At 36.2% G+C, this 20265-nt stretch overlaps 1 protein-coding gene across 1 annotated transcript in view; it reads left to right on the top strand.

The window, feature by feature from the left end:
* Positions 1–1618: 1618 nt before the first annotated feature.
* LOC120771778 (integrin alpha-PS3-like) overlaps positions 1619–20265 on the top strand; it is a 44070-nt gene continuing 25423 nt past the window's right edge. Inside the window, exon 1 of the mRNA XM_040099968.1 lies at positions 1619–1881. Coding sequence (XP_039955902.1) covers positions 1619–1881 — 263 coding nt within the window. The remainder of the gene's footprint in view (positions 1882–20265) is intronic.

Consider the following 20265-nt stretch of genomic DNA (forward strand, 5'->3'; position numbering starts at 1 on the left):
CCATTTTTCTACATAAATACCACTATGGGCAAAACATTGTAAGACTTTTTAATTTAAATTCGTGCGAAAACCCATTCGTCGAAATATTTTTTTCTCTAGGTTGCTATGACTGTCGAAAATAAAAATGAGAATAACCAAACGTGTTTAGTATACAATTCTCTTTCTAAAGTCCATAAAATGCATTCGGCGATTTTTTCGATGAGTAAAATTATTCAACAAAGAAGTTCCTCTAAAGTTTGTGTACGGAATCACATTTCTGGAGGCGAAACGTCCAGAATGGTGGAAACCACCTTCGGTGAAACTCTTTTTCGCGAGCAAGTTGGCACAAGTTATTCAAAGAAGGTCGACGCGTTGACGACGAACCACGTCCCGAACGGTCAACTGATGATCAACACGTCAAAAAATTAAAGCATTGGGGCTTAAGAATCGACGATTAACAGTCAAAGACCGACTACCAGGATGTCATGAAACGTATATATAGATCTTGGATCTATGCTTGCGAACCGCAAACAGACGATCAATCGATCGAATATCATGGTGAGTCGAAGCCGAAAAAACTATATCAAAACAGGTCCAAAATCATGGTTGTTAGAGAAAACTGTCAACTCTCGATTATCGAGGTCGAATTCTTTCCGACCGACCATGTTGTCAACAAAGGAATAACATAAGTTCGTTTTTCGTGAGTTTTTTGCCAAATTTTCAACCAATATCGTGGTGGAACTGCCGACGCCTGATTTAACTTCGTGTGACTTCTGGCTAATCAGCAAACTCAAATTGCCTTCCCGGGAAATCCTCTTTGAATCAATTAATGACATTAAGCCTGAAGCGCTATGCGCATTCAAGGGTATTCCGAAAATAGACTTTAACAACTGTTTCGAGGATTGGAAAAAATGTTGGCACAAATGTATTGGGCCAAGAGAATTACATAGAGCACGACATAGATTTTGAAAATAAATTAAGAACAAAGTTTTACTATTTATTGCTCATCGTAGTATTTACTGTCAGTGTTTTGAAAGGCATTTTCGGGGAAAAAATTATTCTTTTTAATATCTTTGTGGTGCCCTGTCAGCAGAATTTAATTATTGTCATTCTTGAATTAAGAAATTCGATTAATCCAGTAGATGTCTATGTTTTTGTAGATTTTTAAGAGAGAAACCAACAGAAGTATTAATGAAAAAAAATCTAACCAATCGTTGATTAAAAAAAAAAAAACACAAATTTCACATTCTCCAAATCAAGTAATATGCTCGAAGCAAATATTTCTAAAATAATGTCGACTCAAAAAAGTGTAAAAATTTTATATATGCCACAGATTAAAGTAATTATTACTATTTTTTTGTTTTATTAAAAAAAATATTATTTAATGTTTTATTAAAAAATAGCAATCTTAACACAATTTGTTCCACAACATACAGCCTTCGCCAACAAGACAATACTTTTATTTTAACAAATTTACCTCGACACACAATACAGCAAGCCAAACATAAACAGAAACACCAACGCCAAATTCAAGCGAGCAAATTTTGCAAATTGTGATAAATTAGTGGTCTAGGTACAACAACAAACACACACAAAAAGTGAATAGAAAAAGCAGTGAATAAAATTAAATTTATGCAAAATGCAAAATCAATCGGAACGTGTCGAAATGTCAACGCAACAGCAACACAACAAAAGCAACATGCACCGCAGAGTGCCCAGCCAGCAGCCGTTCACCTACATCGCTCTGCTCTGCAGCATACTCGCCTTGATTTGGCCCGCCGATGGCTTCAACTTCGCAAAACAACCGAATATTGCAGTTCCAGCGCCGCAACACTTGAAATTCTTCCAGCCACAAACACGCAGTTCCTACTTCGGTTACACGCTGGTGATGCGACCGACGAGGTGAGTTTCGTCGCAATATATGTATGTACTATACATAGCGCTTATAAGCATACATACTGACACACTATCATACAAACATACATTCGTAGACATTCGTAAGTATATATGTATATGAGTAAATGCCATCCCACAATCGTAATCATATGCTAACTGTACAGATACAGTTATGTATTTTCGTTTTTTGCGGTTGAAAAATTTGATTGCAAAAATTAATTGATTCCCATGATTTTCCACTTTGGACTCGTATAGCAAATTAATGAGTGGAATTTGTATGATATTAATGAATGCCCCAAAACAAAGTAAAAAATAAGATTTTCTTGAAAAGAAGAAAGTTCGTGGGATGTGAAGGCAAAAAATCAAAATATTAAGAAATATCTTTCACTTCAAGGAATAAATTTCGACCAAATTAACTTTTTTTTTGAAGTTGTGCCTCAAATATGTTAACTCATTTGGGTAGTTGGTAAAGAAATATTTTAAAACTTTCAAATACTCAATAACATGCAACTATGAAGTATAATGGCAAATCGAACAAAGAACTGGTATAAACTGGCATAATACAACAAAGATCGAACAAAGAACTGGTATAATACAATACAGATAGAGGAACTTTATTCAAGTGTTTAACTTTGTTGTAACGCTCTCAGTCAGTAGTACACAAATATATTGAGCAAAACGGTCACAGAACGAAGAAGATTCGAACGTAGTATATATGTAAACATAATAGTCTCAGAGTTATCACTAAAAAATGTGGTTTTCGATCTGTCAAGACTTCCAAGCTCATCCTAAGTTAGGTTACTATATTATAGCATACCCAAATTTGGTTTGTTTTTGGTCTCAATTAACTGAAAAACCCCAGATCTGTGCATTACTCCCTGATAGTAGCAGAGTAGTATATCACTGTTATGCTGTAAATAACTCTCCAAGATCTGTATACGATCCCAATTTCTGGCCAACATTAAATTGACTTTCATTTCAAATATCGGTATCTTGAAATATACTTACCCATGAAATGTAATGCCTTTTTCATGTCACTAGTAGATCGTTACATTTATTTAATAACACAGCACAGGTCAAGTGTAAGTGTATGAGATCCTTTGTCCAACACACTAAAACTTGGGCGGAAGCCCAAATTTATATCTTATTGTATTTGAAATAAAACAGTTTCCTACCAAACCTCATTGAAAAACCTTTCTCTCGAACACTCCAAACCGACTGACTCATCAGATGATGTCACTGTTCATGCCCCTTGACCTTATAGCAAGTCGGGAATGATGATGAACTTTTAGAGATTGCTCTTTGTTTTCCGAGAGAGAACGCTACTTTTCAACTAACTACGCAGTCCAATAAAGCTATCACATCTTCACTATAAAGACTAAAGAGATCGTTTATAATATTCAAGTATTAGTAGCATCCCTACAAAATCTCATTGAAAAAGCATCAAAATATGTAAAGACTGCTCTACACAGACTATTCTTGACTGTTATATCAAATATAAAGTGGTTATACCAGTCAGTATGGGATCTAACTTGGTCCATTGTGGACGTAAAACTCCTATATCATAGATCATAGGTCCCTTACAAATTGACAAAGCACTTTGAGTCTATCACAACTTTGCTGAGACGGCTACTGTTAGTTTCGGCTATGCCTCCTGGTTCGCCGAAATGTTTTATAGCTTGATGCTGTTTCTAACTTTTCCTTGACTAGCTTTGAGCGCACTGTTAGAGACCTCAACGTTAGTTACGCCAGTCTGTCGATTATACTAGTACTTTCGAAAATTTTACACCTCTTATAATAAATTATCTTACATTTTTTCGCAGAATCAAAAACATTTTGAAAATAAAGTCCATTAGTTAATCAAATTCATAATAATGCATCCCAACTTTTCGGAAAAGATTTAAATTCGTTTATACTGAAAGAGTGCGTAAGTCAAAAGAGCACAAGAACAGTTCACAGTAAAACTTGGTATCTTCTGGTAACGACCACATAAATTCTTTTGTGTTCAAATAAAGTCGAAAGAAAACCAAGTGGGTGAAAAGATATGAAACAAATTTTCCCTTAGGAACGTATAAATATTCTCAATAGTCTAAAGCATTATATTTTCAGAATACAGAGTGGAAGTCTTACTCTTAAAAATATTTTTGACTAAAGACAGTTAAAAGTTTAAGTTTCTATTAAAACAAGTAAGGAAGAGATAAGTTCGGGTGTCACCGAACATTTTATACTCTCGCATGATAAAGTGTTAATCAAGATTTCATTATCCGTCATTTACATATTTTTCAAATACCGTATTTGTGTAAAGTTTTATTCCGCTATCATCATTGGTTCCTAATCTATATGTATATTATACAGAGAAGGCATCAGATGGAATTCAAGTAAGGTAAGCGTTATATTGGAAGAAGGCGTGGTTGTGAACCGATTTCACCCATATTTCGTACATTACGTTAGGAAAATAATATATACCGAATTTCATTGAAATCGGTCAAGTAGTTCGTGAGATATTGTTTTTGGTCCATAAGTGGACGACGCAACGCCCATTTTAAATTTTTAAAAAAGCCTGGGTGCAGCTTCCTTCTGCCATTTCTTCTGAAAAATTTGGTGTTTCTGACGTTTTTTGTTAGTCGGTTAACGCACACATAACCTTTGTATGGGAGGTGGGCGTGGTTATTATCCGATTTCTTCCATTTTTGAACTGTATATGGAGATACCTGAAGGAAACGACTCTGTAGAGTTTGGCTGACATAGCTATAGTAGTTTCCGAGATATGTACAAAAAACTTAGTAGGGGCGGGGCCACGCCCACTTTTCCAAAAAAAATTGCGTCCAAATATGCCCCTCCCTAATGCGATCCTTTGTGCCAAATTTCACTTTAATATTTTTATTTATGGCTTAGTTATGACACTTTATAGCTTTTCGGTTTCCGCCATTTTGTGAGCGTGGCAGTCGGCCAATTTTTCCCATCTTCGAACTTAACCTTCTTATGAAGCCAAGAAATACGTGTACGAAGTTTCATCATGATATCTCAATTTTTACTCAAGTTAAAGCTTGCACGGACGGACGAACGGACAGACGGACGAACGGACAGACGGGCGGACGGACAGAGAGACATCCGGATTCCAACTCTACTCGTCACCTTGATCACTTTGGTATACATAACCCATATCTGACTCTTTTTGTTTTAGGACTTACAAACAACCGTTATGTGAACAAAACTATAATACTCTCCTTAGCAACTTTGTTGCGAGAGTATAAAAAATGGCTCTGGTTCCTGCGATATCATAACCTACAAGTAATTTTAATCTGTGATCGTTTCTTCAATTAATGTATAGCTGATCCAGCGATAACCCAAACTAATTTGCTTATATGGTCTTCATAAAGCTTTAATTCGATTTCCGTTTCGATTTCGTTGATTTGTTCTAAGCCAGCGCAAGAACCGCAATAATTGCCAGCTTAGCATATTAATTTGGTTAATTTATTAAGCTTCCAATTACTCCACCCTTATGGGCAACACCTCCAAAAAAATAAACAACAAACACAAAACAAATAGCCGTTTATTAGAACAAATTGCAATAACAAAAAGCAAATAATAATAATTAAGTAAGAGTACTGGGTATTAGCAGTGGATCACCACACATTTCCTCATAGCTATATACAGTGTTATATATGCATGTGTATATCCATACTTATGTACATTCAAAACATTCAGTTTACTTATATGCGATCATAACAACTTCAATAACTTGAAGAAATCACGAAAACTTACGTCAGACTTACGGCGAACTTATGAAGAAATTTATTCTCATTTAATTTCGTGCATGAATTCTTTCTTCAATTAGTGTCTTCGTGAGCGAGCGAGAGTTGCTCGCAAGTCTGCTGGACAGTTGGAAATAAATGGTGCAAAATTGTTATTGTTATTTATATACGAGAATATAAAAATAGAAAAAATAAAATAGCGACCAAATAAATAAACAGGAATTTAGCATGTCGCGGACCAGACGACTGTAAAGAATCAGAATTAGTAGAAGTTTAAGTCGAGAAGGGGTAAATAACAGACTTGTTAAATGGCACTCTCTATGATCTAATGAATCCACGAAACTGTTCGATTAGTCTAGTTGCGTTCTAAGAGAGTCATCTCATACAACAAGTCATCAGAAATAATCCGAAAAGTGTAAGCGTGAGTTTGAAGTGAGAAGATAATAAAATTAATGAGCTCATTTGTCGGAACCGACGACATCGGACCTCCAAGACATATGTACATATAGCTGATATACTGACCGATCAATATAAAGCTGAGTATTTTCATAAAAGATCTTTTTTTCTTATTAAGTAATCTTATTTTGACTTTAAAGTTATTTATATCAGAGAATGTTGTTAGAAACAACTAGCAATCATTGGGTGCAAACCGTTGGCCGATTATGCTGTCAGATTTAGTTATACATATTTATAGTTGCTATAAGATATGTATCGAGAAAGGGTATTATGGTTTCGGTGCAGCCGAAGTTAACGTTTTTTTGTTTTCTTATACAAACAATCCAGTTGCTTACGATCCGACTTTCGCAGTTCCACCACATAAGTTAAAACGTGAATAAGACGCAAACAATCTATAGTTCGTATCCATTTTTAAAGGTGCAACACCGTTTTGAGTCTTGATTGCCGTAACATCATTCACCAGAAGTTTCATTCATCTCTTCAAGACGTAAAAGGCATAAGCTTCCTTGACTGCTATACTTGTATTGCCAGTTAGAGTTATCTAAGGTCTCCCAATCATAGACTTATTTTGATTTTTGAAATGGTGACCATATCTCTCAGATGACATGATATGATATCTCACTAGTGGTTGCTAGACTTGGCTTAAGTATTTTCAAAGCTATAACTATTCCTCATTTCTAACGAAAGTTGCTGATACTCGTTATAGAAACAAATAGTGTCTTAAGCGCCAAATTAGCCCGAGTATAGAGTCCTGCTTAGGTTCCTTTGTTTTGAGGTATTACGTTATTTATTTATTAATATTCATGTTTTTTTTATTTAAAAAAGAGTGTTCAAAATGCTTTGTACCATAGATGGCCGTCATTATACGTGAGTGTAGTACCCACTAAAACACTCCAATTTTATCATGGACTTCAAGGCAAGGTTTCCAAGATAACTATCAAGCTATTTGGCTCACCTTCTATTGACCCGAATTCTCCAGAGCCAGAGAGTTGTCCCCTTTTTAGTTAATATATTAATGTTCTCCGTCTCTCCATAGGCGGAACTTAAAAAAGGTATAGTTTACATCGCCTAGTGGTTCATCTTCGTAAATACATGCAGAAATTTCTGTTTATATTTTTGGAATTACCCGTGACCGGATAGCATTTGTTTTGATTGTAGCTCACCTCTGCGTGCTGCCTATTGTGCCACATATCTACACCTTTGATTAGTTTGGCGGTTCATCGTCCTTTGCTCACCATGGTGCCGTGCCGATCTTGCCAGATTTCAAGTGTTTGCTTCCTCGCCATAGCCAGAGTTGTCTTCTTTCTTTGCGAGTAGATCTTATCTCGTTCTACTTGCAAGCGGACCTCCACTGTCTGCCATAAGTCTTGATAGCGAGATTCACCTCCAGCTTCACCTCCAGCGAGATGTGTTTCCAATTAAATATTTAATGTAAATAATATCAATTTCATTGTACGCGGTTTTCCATAAAATCTTCATTAAATGAGTTCTTCTTCTCTCAAGGCTTAGGTCGGAAGATGACGATGATGAGATCTTTAAAGGTTTCTTAGCATTAAATAATATTTAATAATTATAACTTGATTAATTTATACTTCGATAGGGAATTTACCACTGTTTAATTTTCACTTTTTATGGATATAAATACGTACATACATACATACATATATAGAATATGTGCAGAAATACGATCAGTAGTTCAAAGTACTTGAGAATTTCTGAGACATACTAGATGTATGTATGTATGTACATATATACTCGGTCTCGGCTCGTATCGCAATCGGTCTGCGCTGTATTTTTTTCTTTAATAAACATAGCAATTCGATAACTCTAACTCGTGATTATGAGAACTGCAATATTTTTTATTTTTTTAAGAACACATGAGAAAGTAAACCTACTCAGGGATTCAATAAAACAATTTTAATGCTTTTCACGCATTTGCTTACATCCATCAAGAGCCAAACAAATGCATACAAATATACTAATCGGTGTTGTGGACGAGCTTATCAGCGTTTTCTGCTCCCACGCTGATTTATTTGTGTCAGCAGGCTATAACAGCTTAACTCTGAAATGTTAAATTTAGAGGAAAGTGCTTTGATTTTAGTATACGAAAATGCGTGATAGCATCGAAGTAACTAATGAATGTGTTGAAATTTTAGCAAAATTAGGCAAAAGTAGTTTTCTGGACTTTTTTTTAGATTCTAGATATCAATAACGAAGTTAGCTTCTAAGCGGGCTTTAACGGTTGTGGCCTTTAGACATAAATTTTTACATATTTTTAAATGTATACATATGTATGTACTATGTAGATATACGGATCTAGATGCTCACAATACGTACCTATATTCCGCCTCTTCTTGCTCAATACCCACCTCAGTCCACTTTTTACGAAATAAACAAATTGTTTGTATGTTTTTGTTGTTTGCTGTATATTTGTTTGTGCTTGTTGTGTGGTGCTGTCGCTTCAAACGCTTGTCACAATTTGTTATTTTTAAGGTACTGACAGCTGAACACACTTATTTGCATACAAACATACAAACAGACAGAACTCAGAAAGCAACTAGAATGCTCGGGTGTAAGCATCATATAAACACACACGTGATACTTTGTATTCATCTACATATATGTATGTATATATATTTATATACATTTGTATATGTATAATTCTAGTTGTCTGGCCAAGTTGCTTAACATTCTGCAACTTGCGTAGCCTAATAGCTTATCGACATAGCTAACTGCTTTCTTTATGTTTATCGATACCATCGGTTTATATCACTTTCTGTGCTGCGCTAGCTGAGAGTGTGAGTGTGCATACTTATGCATATATGTATATATGTATGTATTTGTATAGGCTCGTAGTCACATGTGTTGGCATATGCTTATCTGTCAATTCATTTTAATTCCTATGATTATAAAGCGTGATTCTTTAGGGCAAAAGAAAAATATTAATATGAAATTCTATTTATTGATTATATTACACTTTCTCCTCTATTGTCCGTCTAACAATGGCTGAGGTTGAAACATTACAGCAGTTTTACCTTCGGCGAACCAGAAGACATGGCCGAAAGTGGCATTAGACGTCTAAACAAATTTGTGATAGACTCAAAGCGCTTTGTCGATTTGTAAAGGTCTTATGTCTATTACATAGGAGTTTTGGGTACCACAACTTACCGGCGTTCTAAGCTGTGCAAGTGAGATCCCTGTTAAGTTCGTCTTAACCTTAACATAACCTAATTATATTTAAATTATTCTCTATTTTAAGTAAGCTTTTCTACTTTCAAAACAAAAATGTAAAACAAGGTCTTTTCGATGAAAGTTTTGTAGTTATTTATCGTTCAACGTCAAAATATCGATTTTTTTCTTGACAAACCACATCTTCCTTTGAAAATCTCGGTTTTCCACATTTATTTTCTAAATCCCAAATTTTCAACTCTTGACTTAGCAGATTGAGAGGAGTCTAGAGAACCGTTTCATATTTTCACGCAGATAAGTTCATTTAATTCTTTACGAGACTCAAGGTTGCTATTGAAAAATGTACGAAAGCTGTACACTGTATTAAATATCATCGATCTTAGAACTAGTTTTACGAGTATTTTATGGTTCACTTCTTGAAGTAGTTCTTAGCTTTTTTACGAAACTCTCATCAAGCCTCAGTGGCTGGTTTTTACCAACTTCGCACAAAAGTCGATTTTTAAGCACACTAAACCAAACATATGTATAGTATATCAAACATCTTAATATCAGTTCACATTTAGATTTCAAAGCTCTTTGTTGTTTTTGTTTTATTTTTAAGGAAACTTTGTAGAATTCTAAATTTAATTTTTAAGTGAGACGAGATTTCATAAAAATGATCTGTCAGTTATTAGCAAATATTGCTAAAATCATCAATCAATTCACTTTTGTTGAGACACCCTGTATAATTTATGTATTTTAAAGGCCGTTGACATTGAAATCTCATTTGTGACGTTGCGCCAGAGGCGTTGAATGTATTTTTAGATTTGCGAAATAAAAACTGGCTTGTTTTATTTTTTAAATACACACATACATGCATACAATATTGTGTACATACCTCTATATGTTTGTGGCATATTATTAGATACTCTTCTGGTCTATAAGTATCGGAAAAGTGAGAACTAGCGGCATAACCAAATAGTCAATACTAAATATCTACATATGTATATACATACATACGTGCATATTATAGTTGGATAATCTCTTGTTGCCACCTGTGCTTCTCAATCAGAAACTTTCGGTTTTGCGACAGTAAATATCTACATATTTATATACATCTTTATATTTTTTAGCTTAAGGGAAATAATAGAAATCGACCATATAGTATGTATGTATATAAAAGCTCCTAGTTTTATTCTGAATAAAATTATCACAGAACAAGTATGGAACGGCTAAGTACGGGTGCAACCATCAGGATGAAAGTGTGGAGTTATTTTCACGACATCTTCTTATGTACAGCTTCTGCAGACGGCGCCTGGCACCCATACTAGTTCCATCACAAAGACCCTCGATGCTATTAATAGTGAGGTTAGGCGCTCGTTGATCAACTCTGAACGAACTGTTAATGAGTTCAAAGCTAGTATTACATCTCTGCTATCTGAGTAGATGGTCACTTCTCTGAAGGAGGCTGCACTTCGGAGCAGTAAATCTACTGCTATCTTAATGGCTGCAACCTCGGCCTGGAAGACACTGCAATAGTCAGGAACTGAAGTTGATGGAGAACTCTTGACAGTAAAGCCCTCCACCAACCTTCCCCCCAAGCATTAACCCATCCGTAAAAAACACTCTCCTCCAACGTTTTCTTCCCACCCACAACTCCCTCGCTGGTATACAGGCAGAGAGGGAGCCGCCAGAGTTCGGTTTTCACTTCATACGATATCTAGAAGCAACTGTGAGGAACTCGTTATATCTGAAACAAAATAGAAACGGAACGGTCTTGCTAGTAAAATAGTTGAGCTTTACGTAATAAAAAGAAAATGGTTCAGTTTTTTGCTAAAAAAATATCAATTTATTGTGTGTATTGTGTCTGTACAGAATTTAATTTTGACCTATCGGTTTGTATGGCAGATATATACTAAATATGCTATGATTGTCCGATCTGAACGATTTCTTTTGTTCATCTGTTTGTTCTGACCTCCTTGGATGAAAGAAAAAACTGAAAATTAGGTTTTTGGCAGACATTTTTACAAAAATATACAAATTGCAGAGAAAATTTTGGGACATTTTGTTTTTTTCAAATAGTTTTAATCGAAAAAAAAACCTTCGTCCAAGTCTTTAAGAATTGTATCTAAAAAACCTGTGTAAAATTTCAAGAAGATCGATTAAATAGTTCTCGAAAAATCTTGCCAACCGTCTTCAAAAAATCAGTTTCGAGAAAAAAACGTTTAAAGATGGCGCACTAGCCTCGAGCGCACAAGTTCTCAAAGCTGTATCTCCGAAACTATTACTCGGATCAACTTAAAAATGTTGGACAATATTATAGAGGTGTCGCATTTGTCATGAATTATAGCTTATTCGCTTCTTCTCGCGTTTGTTTTTTGTTATTGTAGTTTTTCGACCCTGAACAGGATATATTATGTGTTTCTCGAAGTTTGTAACATGCAGAAAGAAGCACTAATGAAGACATTTTCCCCATCTAATTCACAAGAACTTTAAAATCGGACGACTTCTTATACTCACTTAAATAATTTATCTCTGCATAGTATATAAGTATGTATATGTATGTATATCACGGCTTTTATAGTAATCTCTTCAGAAAATAATAGTTTTTAGACCTTCGAGAAGTTTTGCAAGTCTAATTACCGAAGCTTTGTAATAGTTATCGCTAATATTTATTAAAAAATGTCGAAAATATATAATCCCAAAACAATTCCTCTCATTACTCACAACTTTGCGCGGAATTTTGGTTCTTGGCTCTTTCACCACGCCTGCTTTATTGTTTCCTACCCTCTCATGGTTCGCCGGATAATTTTGTTGAGTTCGGTGTAGCGGTTTTCGAACACATAGGCTATGTTCACACATACATACACATACGCACTAGTGTTTATTACCAAGTGTTCGTGTGTCACTCTATAATGCAGTGTAGTCATTACAATGCAACTATAATTACAATTGCTGAGTGTAGAGCCGCACTAGTAAGACCCATTAGCAATGCAAACCGATTTCCTCAAACCCAGCATTGTCTTATTAGGTGGCACACTTGTATAAATGCACAATTAACGGGAACGGGAAATCCATAAACGCAGACGACGTGGAATGACAGTGCATGCAATGTCAACACTCCCCTCTCAGCCGAGCAACAACAACAGATGTGCCAACGAAAGTGAATGCAGATAAATAGTCGACGATGACTAATGCAAGCAGTCGCTACAGAAGCATGAGTATGTGTGTGTGTATATACATATGTATGTTGACATGTGTGCGTGATGCGATATTGTATTATCTAGGGGGCTTATTCATTTATCCATGACTGTAATGACGTCTTTCACCTTCATTTGCCAGTTATGCATATTTATTAAGTTCTTTTGAATGAATCTGACGGCGCTGAAAAAAAAAATAAAATAAAACAATAAAAGTTGTTTTCAAGTTTTTTTTATTGTTGTTTAAATACTTGAAGTTTTTGCTGTGCATATAAAGCAAGCGGGGAGACACAATACAATAACTTAACTCGTTGGAAAACGAAGGTGGGCGCGTCTGACGGGCGGACATACTAGTTGTGTCATGGCTGCTCGGGTTGGGTTTGAGCATTGAATGTTGTACAAAAATTTAATTAATTTAGAGTTTTTTTTACTAAAAACTCCCTCTTATTCAACAACGACAGATAATCGAGCGCCTAGAGAAGTTTCTCTAAAACACTTCTGTAGCATAAATTGCAGAAAAGCTCGGCCCAAAAGCTCACAAAGCAATTATTTATATACTTAAGTACTTGTAGACTTACTTAAGCGCATATTTGTATGTGTACGTATATATAATACATACTTACATATCTATAAATATGTGATTCTACTAAATGCAGTTCGGTCATAAAATTCTAGACGCAACGACCTTCATATCTTGATTGGAGTCGTGACTTCATAAAATACTCGTACTCGCGTTTTGCATGCTTTTATTGCAGGTCTTTCGAATACTTTAAGCATACATACATATATACATACATATGTATGTAAATAACTATTTACATTGTGACAAAAAAGTACCCGAAAACTGTTCATCAATATTTAATTTGTCGCCTTCAAAGTATTCCCTACCCGATGTAATACACTTCTGCCAACGATTTTTCGAGTCCTCGAAACACTTTTCATAAACACTTTTTGGCATGGACTTCAGTTCCTTCTGCAATTTTGTTTTATCTCTTCGACGAAAACGGGTTTCACACAGCGGCAATTTCAATTTAGGGAGGAGAAAAAAACACACAGAGCCAAATCTGATGAATACGGTGGTTAATCGATGGTATTCTGCGCGTTTTTATACTCTCGCAACAATGTTGCTAAGGAGAGTATTATAGTTTTGTTCACATAACGGTTGTTTCTAAGTCCTAAAACTAAAAGAGTCACATATAGAGGGTTATATATACCAAAGTGATCAGGGTGACGAGTAGAGTAGAAATCCGGATGTCTGTCTGTCCGTCCGTCCGTCTGTCCGTCCGTGCAAGCTGTAACTTGAGTAAAAATTGAGATATCACGATGAAACTTGATACACGTATTCCTTGGCTCCATAAGAAGGTTAAGTTCGAAGATGGACAAAATCGGCCTACTGCCACGCCCACAAAATGGCGGAAACCGAAAACCTATAAAGTGTCATAACTAAGCCATAAAAAAAGATATTAAAGTGAAATTTGGCACAAAGGATCGCATTAGGGAGGGGCATATTTGGACGTAATTTTTTTGGAAAAGTGGGCGTGGCCCCGCCCCCTACTAAGTTTTTTGTACATATCTCGGAAACTACTATAGCTATGTCAACCAAACTCTACAGAGTCGTTTTCTTAAGGCATTTCCATATACAGTTCAAAAATGGAAGTAATCGGATAATAACCACGCCCACCTCCCATACAAAGGTTATGTTGAAAATCACTAAAAGTGCGTTAACCGAATAACAAAAAACGTCAGAAATACTAAATTTTACGGAAGAAATTGCAGTAGGAAGCTGCACCCAGGCTGTTTTTTTAAATTGAAAATTGGCGTGGCCTCGCCCACTTATGGACCAAAAACCATATCTCAGGAACTACTTCACCGATTTCAATGAAATTCGGTATATAATATTTTCTTAACACCCTGATGACATGTACGAAATATAGGTGAAATCGGTTCACAACTACGCCTTCTTCCAATATAACGCTATTTTGAATTCCATCTGATGCCTTCTCTGTATAATACGAGTATAAACATTAGGAACCAATGATGATAGCGGAATAAAACTTTACAAAAATACGGTATTTGAAAAATATGTAAATGACGTATAATGAAATCTCGATTATCACTTTATCATGCGAGAGTATAAAACGTTCGGTGACACCTGAACTTAGCCCTTCCTTACTTGTTGGATTTAAATTCGGTCACAATCGTTGCTCAATGCGATGGTGTATTAACATCGCGTAAAGTCCATGAATTGTTTTTCCACAATTCCGGCCATTTTCGACGGATGTTCTCAAGCAAACGCCTCAATACGGCGAAATAGAGCTCCTCAACGACCGTCTGTCCCTCCGGAACAAATTCATGATGCTCTAAACCACGATTATTGAACAAACCAATGAGTATCACCTTGAATTTGAGCGGATTTGCCCTGGTTTTTTGGTTTCGGCTCGGTTTTTCTCTCCATTCCGATGATTGTTGATTTTTTTGCATGTCAAACTCATAAACCCATGTCTTATCGGCAGTTATAATGCTCTCCATAATGTGGGATCGGAATTCGCGTGACCAAAGAGATCTGTTTACGGTACTCTTTCTGGAAAAAATTCAGCTTTATTCGGACGAGTAAAGCAAACACGCCTTTCATATCAAAATATGCACCGAAATCATTGGAAAGGAGCTGTGAGTGATTTCATTGTAAATTATCGCATTGCACTACTGAGGTGTGCCGACTTAAGTAGCTGTTGTAAACAAACTGGTTGACAGATCGCGCTCATATTTGGCATAGTAATTAAAGACGGTCCTCCCAACTTGTCAAAATATTTCTGAAATGTGGTTTACCCAGGAACTATAATTTCCGGGTGCTTTTTTATCAAAATATAAGTACGTACTTTAAAAATGTGCTGCGGACAGCTGTTGGCAATCAAGTTTAGCTCTAAGCCCGGTATAAGCACATATGTACATGCATACTTGTATAGTAGTAATGTAATATATGGTTGTATTATGTATGAATTCAATTTAAAAATAAAAAAATTAACTACGTATATAATTGAGCTGTAGACACGTACATAAGTGCATATTTGCAAATTCTAACTAAAGCTTGCGAAAATAATTTAAATTCTTGTCTACGGAAAAACTAGCAATTATGGAGAGAAGTAGTTGAATTTAAAAAACGCGAAACAGTCGTCTCCAATCCAATTCCCTTTTCAAAAATAATTGGTATTTTTGATGCCTATTTTCAGCTTAAGCTCCTTTGTAAATTAACCAGTTTATAGAGATGATGTGAATTCTTGAATGACAAAACATCTGTTTTATCATCTGTCCAACGGCAGTGAGAACGGACTTGATCAGTGAAGAGATTAAATATAATCTAATCACTTAAAATTTTTGGTGGGAACATAGTATTAAACTAATGAACAACTGTCAAAGATAAATGCCCTCCGATGCAAAATTTAATTATTTAACCACCACTGATTCATCTGTGAAACCCTAATTATTGCCACTGGAAAACATTGTAAACCATTTTTGTAGAGCAAAGGATTTCCCTGAGAACTTTAGATTCTGGAGAAATCACCGCATATCTGCTCGTCACTTCTGCCACAACAATAGCTTCATATTTTAATCCTAGCACTACTGTCTTTGATGTAGTATACATTTGCTGGACCCATAGGCTTATGGATGAGAAAGTTGTACGAGTAACCCACGTATTTCGTCTTCATAATTCACTATATGCTCAATATCTGGAAAAATTAAAGTTGTTAAATGCTTGTTATATATCAGGCCACCGTCCACGTTCCCCCAAAATCGACTTATCGTGGCGGATTTTTGATGTGACGATAACATCCTTGTGTAATGATAATTACATATTTGCTTTCCGTTGAGAAGGAGATGTAGGGCAAATTCTGGCACTTGTCTGAAGTTAAAATGACTACACGAACTAACTCTAATGCTGACGCTCCCTATGAAGTTAGCTTCTCAAAGTCCTTTCGCATCATTTCCATTAATTATCTAAGAGCCTGAGCTGCAGAACTGAATAGAGCAGATACAATCTTCTGTAAGAGCGTACAGCTGCTGGCGTACGAAAATGACATCGATATTATTGGCCTCAACAACCGCCCCGTTAGTTCTGTTTTCTCCAGACTGGATAAGAAAACGAAACAAGTGGGTCTGGTAGTGAACGAGGGCAAGAGGAAATATCTCTTTCATTAAACAAACAGTCGTCGCACTCGCGGCTAGGACCCATGTCACTGTTGACAGTCATAACTTCGAAATCGTAGATAATTTTATCTGTCTTGAAACCAGCATTAAAACCAACAATAACGTCAGCATCGAAATCTAACGCAGAATAACTCTTGCCAATAGGTGCTACTTCGAACTGAGCAGGTAATTGAGAAGTAAATACCGCTTTCTCGACGAAGAAAGACCAAACTCTACAAGCCACTCATCATCCCCGTCCCTAGACATGGTGTAGAGACATGGACGACGACAACCTCTGAGGAGTCGGCGTTACGACTTTAAAGAGAAAGGTTCTTTCCTTTACGCATAGGCAACGGCGAGTACCGCAGACGATTGATCGACAGCTGGTGGCGAGGTCAAGTCGTCCGAATGAATGAAAACACTCCAGCTCCCAGAGCGTTCGACGAAGTACCCTGCGGGGAGCAGAGGAAGAAGAATGCGTTCTCTCCGTTGGAACGATCAGGTGGAGAAAGTTCTGGATACACTTGGAATCTCCAATTAGCGCCAAACAGCGAAAAGGAAGAACGACCTTCACGCTGTTGGTAAACTCGGCTATGACCGCATAAGCGGTGTCTACGCTAAAAAAGAAGAAGAAGAAGAAATTGAAATTAAATGTGAGGTAAACAATAGGGCAATTCACAATCTGGTGCAAATGGTCTTGCATATTTGCAATTGAAAAATTGTGAATTGCCCTAATATTCCTTGTTAGAATGATCTGATCAATTTTATCAATACAGCATAAGAGGTTTTAGCTCTTTTTATAGTTCAGCGATTTCATTTCTGAACAATGGACTCTTCGGAGATTTTGACATTATATCACAATCGGTGATAGCTTAAACCTTTTTTTTTCTCAAAATTTAAAACCGTTTATTGGAAGTCAAAGTTTCTCATAACTTTAAGTCTTCACTTTTTGGGAACATTTTGAAGGGAAAAACGCAAAAGTGAGAGAAATAGTGTTTCAAATATCAACGAGTAGCTTCGTCAAAATCACGCCAATCGTTTTGGAGTTTAGATAAAACATTCTTAAGGTATTATGCATTAATTGAAGACAGAAAAATACTCCCTCTTAAAAATATAGCCCAGATGTAGAAAAATCTAAAAGTGAAAGTACTGCGTTACTGCTTGTCGCTTCGAGGTTATGGCTAACTAAGGTTTGAAAGAACTGATGACATACACATGTACATGTATCTCATTAAATTTGTAGTCCTGAACTGTAAGTTATTCGAGAATCCCACTGATTCCAACAATCCGTCTTTCCACCTTGTTTTCAAATCTAATATTCTCATTGACAAACTTCTTTTGATCTACTTATATACGATAAGTACATATTTATCAATATAGTCGTGGCGAATATATGATACTCTAAATTTAAAACAGCAAATATTACAGTGTGGTCAAAAATTCTATAAAAAAAATTGATAGATGGCTTTGGAATTCACAGTTTGGTCTGAAATTTGTCTATCTTAGAGCACTGAACGGCTGACTCGTGCGCTTTGCTGACAAAAATGCAATAAAAATTTTGAGTATAGCACAGGTATTGCGGTCAAACAAGTTTACAAGCTCGCGTGGTAAGGGCATTTCTGAAGTTCAATGTTGTAGAAGTGCTGACCGCAAGAAAACCGCAAAATTAAGTCACGAAGTCAACAAAAACATAGTAAAAACAGTTATGGAAAAATGTAAGCGAAACAAAAAAAAAAAAAAACGAAAACGTATTTGTCAAACCGCTGACACATAAAGAAGAAATAGTGAAAAAAACATAAAGCTTCCCAATGATCAGTCATTGCCGGCGAGAAGCTGCATACTTGGAGCCGATGACTCATGGAAGACGCCACAGCTACCGTGTCGGCGAGACGCTTCCGTATAAGCGATTAACTTAGCTGACGGACTCATGCAAGTTTACACTCATGTTTTTACTATATAAGTATGTATGTATGTATATAGCATATAGAAATGCAGTTACTTGTCTTTTCGGCTGCAAAACTAATTTGACCACATGAAATCTCTTGTAATAGCGGTGGAAGAATTTTTACAACAACACAAGCAAATTAAAATATTTTATACCCTGAACAGGGTAAGCCACAATGTTTGAAACAACGAAAACAGAATCGTAGGAGACCCTATAAAGTATGACCATACATTCATTTATAGCTGAGTCGATTTAGTCATGTCCCTCTGTATGTGCGCAAACTAGTCCCTCTGTTTTTGAGATATCGAGCTGATATTTTGCACACGTCTTTGTCTCATCAACAAGCTGCTAATCTGTTGAAACCATCGATATCGTACAACTATAGCATATAGCTACCATACAAATTGACCGATCCAACTCAAGCTCTTGTATGGAAAACTTTTTTATTTGAAAAGTTATCTTCACAAAATTTGGCACAGCTTTTTATCCATGTCATTGCTACAATCTTCAAAGAAATTTTTCAGATCGGACCACTAAAGCATATAGCTGCCATACAAACTGAATAATCAATCTCAAGATTAAGATTTGTTTATACTCTTATAAGCTATAAGATATGCAGCTGTGAATGGTATTACAGCTTCGGTTAAAGTTATGGCAAGCAACAACAACAAAATATGCCAAAAAGCCAAACCGAAAGCAAAAAAAGAGCGAAGACGTCACAATGAATTATGCGTCAGTTTGCCGGGTTAAGGAACTGCCGCGGCGCATCGGTGGCATGTCCAATGCCGTTGCTTCGGTTGCATATGGAAATGGGAGTGTCGGTATGCGTGTGCGCGCTCTTCATATGCACACAGCTATTCTCATACTCATGTAGATATATCTGTGGCGACATGCATGTTTGTATGTATAAATGCGGTTTCGTCGACTGTAATGCTGTTTGTAGTTATTGTGGTTACAGTTAAATGCGTTATTTTTAGCTGTTAACATTTTTCAATTTTTATTGTCATTGCTTTCTGCGTTTTTCTCTTGCTTTTGATCTTCTTTGCCCGAAGCGATTCTTTTTATCACCTCTTATTTTACAACTCCCGGCTCTTTGTGGCGTCCCATTTAAGCTTAATCAAGCAACTATTCAACAACAATATGAAATGCAAACAATATTTAATTGCAGCACTCGCTACTTACATATGTACATACACTCACACACACACGCATGCATGCACTGTAGACCGCGAAGCTCGGTGATAAGCGTGACTTTGTGGGCAACGCGCGACGCGTCTTGCATAAAATATCGCAAAGCGTCTACACACACATACATACAATGTAATGCTTACAGAAATGCATGTAATGTGCGCATGTACATATGTGGCTATTTAAGTATGCTTTTATTAGTAAACAAATCATTGGCAACGCGATTTCTGCGCGCATTTTATCGTTTGTCTTTATTAGTCGTAACTCTTTCCAGGTTTTCAGCTTTGCTTCACACTGACAATCTCTTATATTTTATGGTTAATTAATTGCTGTGATTTTCAGTAGATTAAGTAAATAATGCACTCTTGTAGAGACCTGGCGGTAACGTCTAAGCACGTCTAGATATTGAACGAAATCGAAAGTTAGGTTCGGTTGGAAGTAGTTGCGCTTAGAGCCAAGCTCCATCTTGCAATTGACCAGAACTATACAAAAAGTT

Source organism: Bactrocera tryoni, chromosome 3 (assembly GCF_016617805.1).
Source record: "Bactrocera tryoni isolate S06 chromosome 3, CSIRO_BtryS06_freeze2, whole genome shotgun sequence".
NCBI classification, from domain to species: Eukaryota; Metazoa; Arthropoda; class Insecta; order Diptera; family Tephritidae; genus Bactrocera; species Bactrocera tryoni.